General features: G+C 39.8%; 1 protein-coding gene across 1 annotated transcript; it reads left to right on the top strand.

Moving 5' to 3' along the window:
- Positions 1–264: 264 nt before the first annotated feature.
- LOC147893831 (jasmonate-induced oxygenase 4-like) lies at positions 265–1,915 on the top strand. Its single transcript, XM_087386372.1, has 4 exons — positions 265–642; positions 833–1,077; positions 1,189–1,516; positions 1,646–1,915. Exons 1-4 carry the CDS (start codon positions 322–324, stop codon positions 1,913–1,915), a joined length of 1,164 nt encoding a protein of 387 aa, XP_087242498.1. The 5' UTR covers positions 265–321.
- Positions 1,916–11,823: the final 9,908 nt, after the last annotated feature.

The following is an 11,823-nucleotide window of genomic DNA, read 5'->3' as shown; positions in this document are numbered from 1 at the left end:
GAGACACGGGATAAGTACATGCAAGCTCAATATAGAAAATGACATATTAAAATGTCTCTTGATGTGCACGTATATGAATGCAAGATAATTTGCTTCTCACATGTTCCTTATTTGGACCCATTCTATATAAGAATTGCTTCTCAAGACATTGAGGCTTCTTGGGGAGTTGTGCACATGGCTTTAGGACTTTGGAGCTTTGTTTGACACATTCAATGGCCCTGCGTAGCATGTGAAATATGTCAACAAAACAAGAAGAAATAAGAGATGAAATGGATTAAGCATTAAAAATGATTACGAAATGGTTAGAAATTAAGAAATGAAATGATTACGAAATGGCGATATGAATCCGTGAAGGTTTGCAAACATAGCCACAGTGCAAACATGGCTGCAGTTGTCCCCGTCGTCGCACATGATACTCCCGTACTCTCTGGCATCCAAGAGATCGTCGATGGCGGCATCCTCGACGTCCCTGCCCCTTTTATCCGACCCGCTCACTTGCGACCTCAACTTTCAGACGTCGTCTCCGACAAAGGCGAACAAATTCCCGTCATAGATCTCTCTGGGCTGCTCTCTGACGGCCATCGTCGTCTCCAGACCATCCACGACATCGGCCGCGCTTGCCAGGGGTGGGGCTTTTTTCAGGTGCCCACGAAACCGCTGCCTAGCATAATCATTCGTAATACTTTGTAGTGTGTAGGGATTCGTCTGCAGATCTTTCTGCGCTTGAAGCAATTCGTTTGCCACACTTTGAGGTGGATTTAGCGCTTGTAACTAATATACCTGTGGAAATTTATGCACTTCCTTGACGAATAGTGCCTGAGAGCGCGCGCAGGTGCTCAACCATGGCGTCCCAGAAGCTGCTGTAGACGAAATGAAGGCATCTTGTCAGAAGTTCTTTGAGCAGCCGGCTGAGGAGAGAAACCGATATCGTTGTCAGAATTTCGATGACCCCGTGGTTTACACCACAAGTAATTTTACACCATCTTTGGAGAAGGCGAGAGATTGGAAAGATGTGTTGATTGTTCGAGAATTTCCGGGCATTTGCAATGGCTTCGAAGATGCGCCTCAAATTTGCAAGTAAACAATGCTGATCCAGGAACTTTAACACCTCGATATGTAAAGTAATATCAGAAAACTCTGTTTTATGCATATCTGATCATGTATCTTCTTCTTCTTGCTTTGTTTTAGACGAGCGTTTCAGGACTATCGTGACGAGATATTTAAGCTTGCAAATCTGCTATATCAAGCGATCTTCCAAAGCCTGGGGTTGAGCTCCGACTATTTGACGATGGCATTGCCAGGGATACCCAGGCTAAGCTTGGCCGTGAACTACTATCCTAAGTGTCCAGATCCGAGTCTCACCTTTGGCTTGAGTGCGCACACAGATGCAGGCTGTCTCACGGTTGTTCTACCAGAAGAAGGAGTACCGGGGCTGCAGATAAGGAAGGCCGATAAATGGATAGCAGTGAAGCCCCTTCCTAATGCGTTTGTTATCAACGTGGCAGATCAAATCGAGGTAATGACAGGAATCCTGAATTTGATACCCCCTATGAAATCCAAAAGTTCGAATAATTTGGTGAGATTTACGTTCTCGCTCTCTCTCGTTCTCGACCAGTCTCTCACGTGTTCAACATTCCCATTGCAGATCTTGACCAACGGAACGTACAGAAGCATCGAGCATCGGGTGGTGACGAACGTCGACAAGCCGAGGTATTCTATAGCTTCTTTCTTTACACCAACTGAAGACACCAAGGTGGCTCCTCTTTCGAAGCTGGTGAGTGAGAAGCGGCCGGCACTCTACAAGGATGTCATCTATGGAGACTACCTCAAGAACGTCTTCAGCGGAGACATACTACCCAACAAAGCTAATCTGAATTTCGCAAAAGCAACAAAAGCAACACTACCACTTTGTTAGAATATATTAAATCCTACTCCGTTTACATTACCATAATAAGTGATTAATTATGAGGCTATGGGGCTTACTCGCCTTTGATTACTCAGTTTAAATTAGCATAAGTGATTGATTATGAGGTCCCATACGTTGGGTCCCTTTGATTCACATGCAAGTAGCTTCTAAATACAAGAAATACTTCCTCATCTTCATTATCTTCTCTTGACTTCTTGACATGCACATACAATTGCTCTCAGGGGGTTATTATGTATAAACCCTATATATTGTGTGTGTTCAAGGCCTATTTGTAAAAACCCTTATCTGTGAGCTTTTCATTAATAAAACACACCCTTATCTATAGATTTTTCCAAAATCCTTTTTATGGTACCCTTCCATGATTAAAAATGTGAGGAAAAATAAAATAAAATATGTCCTATTGAACTCACGTGATAAGCATATATATTATTTAGTGACCCAATTCCCTTCTTCTTTCTGCACATGGTATCAGTCTCTCTAACCCTCGGGGGGTGCACTACTGAGAAACCCTATGTATCACGTGTGTTCAAGGGTATTTAAAAAACTCCTCAACTAAAATCCCCCCCCCTAAAAAGACCGCTCTTTACTTATGAACTAATTAGTGATAATTTGTTTCTAAAGTTGAATTAAAAAACCCCCCCTGTTATTGTAAACTTGTTAAAATTTTCCAAAAAGATAAATTAAAATACCCCTCCTTTTGAATGCACGTGGTACACTAAAATTTTATGAGGTGAACCCCCCGAGCTCTAACCTGACACAATTCGTGTCCTACTTTATTGGGACTTACATCCTTTATAAACTGCAGGATCTTTGGCCCCATCCTCCTTTCGACAATGGTATCCACTAGTTCTGTTATTAAATAAGTGTATGAAATAAAAAAGCTATCCAATTTCAACCATCGCCTTTGGGTCATTTAGATGGAGATGCTATTTGTTTGCTCGAGCCTTTGGGATGTGGTCGACAAGATATTGGTAAACCCCGGCATCAGCTTCCCAAATGCTCACAAGGCATGGACCTTGTCTAACTCTAAAGAAAAGACAAACATACTTTTGCTTTGCATTGACATGCAAATTTAGTTAGTCCATTCCCTCATTGAAGGTGTCAAAGTGATCTGGGACAAATGCAAAGCCACACCCATGCTCATCGATGCCTCTTGAACTTCTAACTTCTGACTAGGATTTTATCTTGATTCTATGCTAAAATTTTACCAAATGGACACTAAATTAGCCTTCATGAATGGCATACTCCCTCAATCACATAGAATCCATATGAAGCAAATCCTAGTGTATGAGAAGACACTACAAGAATGAAATGCGTGTTTCCTAATAAAGAGTCTTTATGGCCTCAAGAAGTCACCTCATGTAAAATGTCAATGACTCAATAAGTTTGTTCTTATTATGGGCTTCAAACACAAACTCTCTAACACTAGTGTTTCTGTTAAAAGAACAGCAAACTGTGGCCTGTGTGTAGATGACCTTGTCCTCTCTTGCAATGACTTTGATTTCCTTGCTTCAAATCAAATTGCAAATATTCTTGAATTTCCATATTGGACAATAAGCCTATCCAATCTTGTTGAGGCATACAAATCAAATGCCATGCTTCCACTAGTTTGATCGCACTTCTTCAATGGTGGTATGCAATCGACATCCTTCATTGTTTCCAAATGAGCAAGGTCAAGTTCCAACTAACACTAGTGGAAGTTAACCTAAAACTAATCAATGCCACGTCCCATTTTAACCTTGATGCACAATAGGCCATCTGACTTGTACCCTATCATCAAGAAGTTGGCACCATTCGGTACATGTTCACACATTGCATATGCAAATTCTCAAGTGTCACAACATATCTAGAATCCTAGATTAATACATTGGCAAGAAATTAAGCAATTGTCCATTACCCTCTCGGCACTAAGTTGTGGGTATCATAGATACTTCCAAGTCTCACTTATCTCTTACTAAATGGTGTGATGCCAACTGGGGGGTGAACCAAACACCCACAATTGATTTCACGCTATGTCTACAAGATTGTAGCACACCTAATGATTTGTAAATCAAGAAACAATCAACTATTACCATTTCTATGGTTGAAGCGGAGTATATTATAGTAAGAATAGAAATTTTTGCTGGCCTTTGGTCATAGAAGGGTTTGTCATTGCGCTCCTTGGTTATCCCTTTAATGTACCTTTACTCCAAGTCTACTATGACAACTAGTCTAGCATTGCCATAGACCATAATCTTTTTCAAATGATAAGGTAAAACATTGTGTAGTCCTTGACGGTGACTCATGAGTCGTGGGGATTAAATATCAAAATGTCATCAGCAAAGAGCTCACCTCCAACCCACCCTCATTGCTCCCTCATTGAGAGCAATGTGAGAAAAGGCTATCCACAAGTGTCACTCTTGCAACTCCCAGGTTGTTGCAATTATGAATCCACAATGAGAAAGGGGGAGAGGGAAGGGGAGATGAGAGGGAAAGGTAGATAGTGAACAAAGGAAGGAGAAGGGTGAACATAGCATTTACAAGAGGCAATAGAAGGAAATAAGGGCAAAACTCCTGGAAAAAGAAGAGAGCTTGTATTCCTCAAACTTTGCATACAACTATTGAAAGACCAAAGTCAACAGCATTTACTTTTATACACGCCACCTTTTGAAGAGAGGGCCATCCCTAAGATCTCTTCCTCCTTTCTACACTCCTACTTCCGATTTCACAAGCTTTCTAGGCCTAATTGGCTCGAGAGAAAAATCCTAATGCTATCTATGCTACTGAAATACATCAAAGTGTTGAAAAGTGGTGGTGTCGACCAATGTTGTGACGTGCCCCCTTCTTGACATTAAGAAAGATTCTTGAAGATTATGCAGCTTGAATGATGGTGTTCCACTCAAGCAATCTTTGTGAGATACAACAAAAGATGTGATGTGGCTACTAGGTTATAATGTCTTCCATGTCCTCAAATATTTGCACATTATGTGCGTGGAGATTTTGGACTTGGAGTTACATGTAGATCATCTACTTGAAAGTTGGACCTTTGTCAGGGTCAAACTCTAATTCTAAATAGAGGTTGAGTTGCCACTCTTTGATTGTTAGGTATGAACCTCTAAGGATGTGTTCTTAAAGGTCTCCACAGTTGATGTACTAGCCCATGAGTTGTTAATACTTTTGAATGGTCGAAGCAAGGAAACTTGTGTTTAACATTTCAGTCCACTACTTGCAATCTTATGAAAGTATCCCACCACCATTAACAAAGCTTAGGCATGTAGGTCGGGTGGATTTGGCATCCTTGACTTCCACAACAATAAAGTCTCAAAAAATCAAGCCACTTAAGAAAAGGCACATGCAATTTTGGCTCTAGACCATTGTCGAGATCATTAATAAGCATGGTAAAAAAATTCAAGGCCTCATATCTGCCTCTGGTTTTGGGTGGATGTGCTATCTACCATTGCCAAAAAATTTCTTGAATAAACTCTGTAAGTGCTCAAACCTCCATTATATCAAGCATTTTACGGATGAAGATTGTGATTTTGCCCTTCCAGTGGCTCAAATCCATTATATCATCAAGGGCTTGGAAGGATGTGATTACCTAAAGGTCATTGTTTGCTTGGGTGTAGCCATTTTTGGTGAGGTTCATGGAATTTTTTGTATATAGGTATCTTGCATGACCCATAACTTATGCATTGCTCAATAGAATTTAGCAAAATTTGTCTTCAAGTTGTAGTAGACATTTCAAACTTAAACATGAGACCAAAAAATTATGGAATAAGGATTTAGAATGATATTGTTAAAGCATTACAAGTGCTATGTTGCATGTGAGGCATGCATTATGAAGACTATAGGATATAGCAATTTATTGAAAAACATCAAAATTTTGTTCCGTATATACATGCAACCAAGTAATCATTCAAAAGTACACTAGGTGAGCTTCTCCTCAACCCAAGGACACATCTAAATGAGAATATTAGGCATGGGTTAATGAGCCTCCAATCTTTTGCTAAAGTGATTCACACCCATTTGAGGGCATGCTCCATAACATTTTTTTGATTTATTGAAATCAAAATGGATTCAAAATTTTGAATCTAAGCTAGTGGGACTATTGCATAGTGTTCTTAAAACATTGATAGTTGTTGATATTGGTATCTAGACTCACCCTAAAATGGAAGAATTAAAAATGTGCAATTTGTGGATGTGCAAAGATCTTTTAATAAATTCAACACTATTTACAATATTGAATTGTTTCGTTTTCCATGCACTTGCTTGCTATATGCCTCATAATGATGCCAAAGGTCATGGAAATTTCATAATACATGGCATCAAGCATGATAGCATGTCCTTTGGCCTATTTGTGTTTTGAAGCATTTTAGGCCACATTGCACTTGTTTGGGATATCCAATTTTGCTAATGTGTATGCCAGAGTGGGGGAACCCGGCGGTTGAAAATTTTGCTACTCCCACAAATCTTGAATTTTCACACCTCTCGCCCTTCAAATCTTGGAATATTAAGTACTTCCACAACCTACCCATGACTGCAAAATGCCCTGGAACCTGCATGCACCTCGATGTGACCTTGCAAAGACTTTGGTTTGACATTGTCTTCTTTTGGATAAGTTGTCTTCTATTATTTGCTCACCTCACAAGCTAGCTTCTTAGGGTCTATTTTGGACTGATCATGGCCATGGCGTCAATGGCAACATGCATGTGACGCTCCACATTTTTGTGTGACGCTCCATATTTTGTGTATAAATTTCTTTTTGGTTTTAGTAGTAGTAGTTATTTGTGAAATTTATTTTCATGTCAATTTTGTGTTTTGAAAATACTAATAAGTGATTTGAGATTTAACAAATCCAAGAAAAAAAAAATATATGCATGGGAGTTGTGTCTGGAGTTTGTAGGTTTAAAGGAAGGTCCAGCTTTGCGGATTCTAAAGGAGAACTAGGAAAGGAGTGATTGATTAAAAAAAAACTAAAGTTATTGCTAGAATGGTCCAAGAATGGATCAAATTGGTCATGAAGGGCAAGAAAAACAAGATTTAGTGGAAAAGCCAGCTAAAAGTGGGGAAAAGCAGGTCGCACCTTTCTTGGATAAAAACATCAGTCACTATTTCAACCATAACTTTTGATTCCAAACTTAGATTGAGGAGACCTTTTTTTTTTTGGACAGCTGAAATTTCCATCTACAACTTTATAGAAAAGATTGAGATCTAATTCCATGATCTATTAAGTCGAAAACTTAGAATACGCAAAGGCACAGCAAGGTAGCATATTTCAGAAGCTCTGAGATTGAGAGTGAGAGTGTGAGTGAGAGTGAGATTCTTCTTTCGTCTATGATTGTGTCATCTTGAGTGAGAGTGAGATTCATTGAAACACCTTGGTGTGAGTGAGAGTGAGAAATCTGATGTGAGTGAGAGTGAGTGAGAATAGCTCGGGGGTGGTCGGGCGGTTCGAGCTCCATACATGGAGTATTGTGACTCTAGGATTGATTGTAAATGATTTTGATTCAAGAAAGTCTCCCTCTATTGTATTTTAGTTTTCTCCTTCTCTCTATAGAGTCAATCTTGATTTCAAGGTTTGGAGCATCTCAATGCAGCTCGCCATGGCTTGTAAGAGAATAAGACAGAGGTTGTGAGATAGGAGAGCTAAAAATCCTGATCAAGGAACAAGGAATAGATTGTGGGTTGAGGAAAGCAATGGCAGGTATCAAAACAGCAAATGAAAGACACTTTTATAACATTTTCGAAGGGAGAAACAATGAGAAGAAAGAATACTCCTTGCAGAGCAGCAGCAGGAAGCAGTTGTAGATGCATGCATTCGATCGTTGCCATTGGAGCAAAGAACACGAGCTATGGTGTCACCTCAGGGGGGTCACTATGTATAAACCCTCTATATCACATGCGTTCAAGGCCTATTTGTAAAATCCCTTATCTATAATAAATTTTTTAATTAAAAGTACCCTTTTTCTTTACAAATCTCTAATTTTTTTCCAAAATTACTTAAAACATTCCTTGATGTAGATTAATTTTGTAAATTTTAGTAATTAAAAATAACCTTCTCTGGAACTCACGTGGTAGAATTACATATGATGAGTGACCCCCCCGAGAGTGTCACAATTGGTGGGAGCATTCAAGGCGGCAACATCAAACCATTCAGGTGAATAATTGTCTCGAGTCTTCACAAGCTTTAGCCTACACCCTAAAGTTCATAGAGTAACAACCCTACCAACACCTCGAGAGATGCATGCCCAAGAGGCGATGCTCTCTAACTTGAGAAATGGCCTATAGAAAGTGAAAGGGGTGCACAACTTAGATCAACTAGCAACAAAGAGGGTGACATTAGCTATATTAGTGTCCCATGAAACACAAGAGAAATGGATTGGGTGCACAATGTCGCAGATGTTGACAATCATAAGGATGAACATGGCTCTAGTGGTTGAAGGTAGTGCAGAAGAAATGCACGATCGTCCCAATCCGAGAAGTCTGTAGGCTTCAAGAGAACGCAAGAAAAGGACTCGAAAAGGAGAGACATCTCAAGTGCAAAAGTCATTACTAGAGTGACGATGATTTGGCACAAAAATATGAGAGTTTATCCAAATATAAAGGACATCTATAAAATGCAGATAGGATGCAAGGTGTTTGAGGAGCACATCGTACACATGCTTAATACAATGCAAATCAGTGGTGGTGCCTAAACCAACCTGGTGGTTGTTCATGATTGAGCTTTGGGATAGTTTACTTGTTTTGTTTCTTAAAACGGGCTTGGACTAAATGTGATTGTCCTAAACCAGCCCGATGGTTGAAGCATCATGCAATCGTAATGCAATCGTAGGCTGGTGCAACTCAATCACCAGTTATGTGATTGTCCTAAACGAGCGTGGTTCAATAGACATTAGTTGTTGAATAGTCCGGTGGCATGGTTGAGTAGAAATTCACAGCAATATATTTTGCAACAAAAAAGCAATATATTGTTATTTTACTAAACTAGCCCGGTGGTTGGAACATCGGCTACTTGAGCTCATTAACCAGTTATGTGATTATCGTGAACCAGCATGGTTAAATAGACATTAGTTAAACCTTGGCTGCTCAATCACCAATTATGTGTTTGTCCTGAACTAGTGTAGTTGAAAATACATTAGTTGTTGACCAGCCTGGTGGTGTGGTTGAGCAAAAATTAACAACAATATATTTTGTAATAGAATAGCAATATATTGTTATTTTACTAAACCAGCCTGATGCACTACTACACACGCATCCTATTGCGACGTTTACGTACCGACGATTAGCGCCCGCTTAGCGTTAATCGTCGGTATAAAAATCGGGTGTCGTAAATCGTCGCTATATAGCGACTTTTAAGAAGCGTCGCTATATGGCGACGTTAGTAATGGTCGCTATATAGCGACTATGAAAGGTCGCTATATAGCGACTTCTACTAAAGTCGCTATATAGCGACTTTTAAAGGTCGCTATATAGCGACACTGAGACTATATTATAGCGACGTTTTACAGAGAGGTTTTTTTTTTTTTTAAAGTCTTAAAATTTATTTTCTTCCAATGACAAAATTTTTTAAATTTTCATACATGTTTGAGCTCATAGAGAAATAAAAAATGAGAGCATGTACATCAAGCCTTTGAAGCTCATATATTCATGTCCAAGTTGGAGATGAGAAAAATCAAATTAAATAAGAGCATTTACATCAACTGTTTCATCTTGAGCCAAGTCTAAGGTGCCAAGCAAGTCTATCTCCAACTCTATACCGAGTTGATCTCCTATATCATCATCGTACTCTAGCATCGTACGTTCACCTAAAAGTATTTGATCATCTTCTTCAATTAAGCTTAAGTGTGGTGATCGATCTTGACGATTGTTGTCTTCCTCGTCAATATCGTGATCTCCATCCTCCTCCCGTGCGATGTCATTATGCGCATCTTCCTCTTGCCTCATATGGTGATCTACATCTTCTTCGCTAGATTCATCAATTGGATCCGGATTTGGTAGTGGCATCTCCATATCCACATCTCGATCTTCAAAAATCTGCTTACTTCGTGGCGCAACTTGGATCACGTACCACCATCTTGGATCAGAACGATCCGGATGAAAAACAACCTATATTGAAGATGAAAAATCACGTGCCAAATGTCGTCAATTATATATATATCAATGGACTTAAAAAACGAAAGCTTCGACTAATTAAATCATTAGTATGCACCTGCTCACAGTGCTCGGGAAGAACAAAAGTATCACTTTCATCGGTCCAATGTTTGGTGGAGTCTATTGCAAAGAGACCGCTACCATCTTTTCTCACAGTTGCATGGGGACCGTTGTAAGTAGTTCTAAACCATTTTACATCAAGAATGAAAATAGTAAATCGTCTGAAATCAATTTCATAGATGTCGCGTATGGTTCCACAATAATCCAACTGTGAGGAGAGAAGATTGGTATCCGAAGCACTTGCTCGGCTATCTTGTGTGAAGTTAGCCATGACTCCACAATCATACGTGACTCTCTTTGAATCGATGCGTTCTATGCGAAAATGTCGTCCATATGACCATAATGCACTGTACTTTTTGTACTGTAAAAGAGCATCATTAAAACAATGAAGATGCACCTATTTTATAGCATATATTGCCACAAATAATTACTTAATTACATCAAGAGATAAGAAACTTACATGCACCATACATCCAGATGATAACTCCCACTCGCGCTCGTTTATTGTCTCTCCATCACGTTCGGCTTTACGTATAGCTAGTTGTAGCCAATCAAGTGACATGTGAGTAGGGAGAAGAGCCAGGTCTCGTGGATATGGTTGTGATCGCCTGTACATTACTCTGAATCTCGTCCTTGCATTTATTCTTTCTGCTTTGGCCACTTCATATCTCTCAATCCACTTCTGCATCTCAGGGCTATTGAGGATACAAAACTTATTGAATTTCTCCATTTGCTCTTCGCTCATCTTTCTTTCAATCCCTTTTCCTTGGGGGACCTCGCCAATGATGCGATCATCATCCTTGTTGTGCCAAGCTTGCGGCATATCAGGATCCGTGGATGCAAGAAACTCTGTGATATATACTAATGACTCTTGCACAAGCCATCCCTCTGCCATGCTTGCTTCTGGTCTTGCTCTTTGTCTTACAAACCCCTTTAAAGTTTTCATAAACCGCTCGAGAAAAAACATCCATCGATTATGAACGGTACCTGCTATAGCCACCTCATCAACTATGTGCACAAGCAAGTGGACTTGAGTTGTCATAATGCTTGAGGGAAAGTGCTTCTCAAGCAAGCATACGGCTTCGATGGATTCCACCCTAGCCTTCTCGATGCTCGATATAGAGATCTCTTTTTGAGATATCCACCTATTTCACATGTCCATGCATATGTAAGATATTTGAGATATCCACCTATTTCACATGTCCATGAAGAAAATAGATAATGCGAATTGATAGTAAGCATACCTCACAATACCACAGATCTTGAATATAGCATTTCTAACATCTTCTTGTAAGCACCCTTTTATTGTAATTGGAAGGATGAACTATCAAAGCAACAATGAAATCATGTCAACAATATAACATAATAATAATTACGCTAATGCATCACTATTATCGGTACACTAATTCTACTTAGAATACCTGTAAGACCTTGTGCCAATCATGGGACTTGAGGCCACTAAGCTTATTGTCCTTTGAAAATGCTCCTTTCAAGCAACGCATGTACCCTGTCGGTGTTTGAAAAGAGGCAATGTCTGCCTTGATCGCTGCCTCCTCCCTCGTAGAGAGGATCCACGTTGCTTTCGGGAGGACAACTTTTCCTGAAGCATGCACTTGGGGCCACAAACGAGACATCCTATTCATAGCACGCAAGTCTTCTCGCACTCCTCTCGAGTCCTTGGAACCAACCAAGTGTGCCCAAATGGT

Source organism: Dipteris shenzhenensis, chromosome 15, assembly GCF_047967505.1.
Source record: "Dipteris shenzhenensis isolate YYH24624 ecotype China chromosome 15, Dip_SZ_1.0, whole genome shotgun sequence".
Classification (NCBI taxonomy): domain Eukaryota; kingdom Viridiplantae; phylum Streptophyta; class Polypodiopsida; order Gleicheniales; family Dipteridaceae; genus Dipteris; species Dipteris shenzhenensis.
This window is presented reverse-complemented; position numbering and strand designations above follow the sequence as displayed.

Excerpts from the sequence above, each read along its gene's own strand:
- LOC147893831 (XM_087386372.1), top strand. The coding sequence starts at position 322 with ATGATTACGAAATGGCGATATGAATCCGTGAAGGTTTGCAAACATAGC. Across the intron at positions 643-832 it reads AGGGGTGGGGCTTTTTTCAG|GTGCTCAACCATGGCGTCCC; the intron begins GTGCCCACGAAA and ends GAGCGCGCGCAG. Across the intron at positions 1,517-1,645 it reads ACGTGGCAGATCAAATCGAG|ATCTTGACCAACGGAACGTA; the intron begins GTAATGACAGGA and ends TTCCCATTGCAG.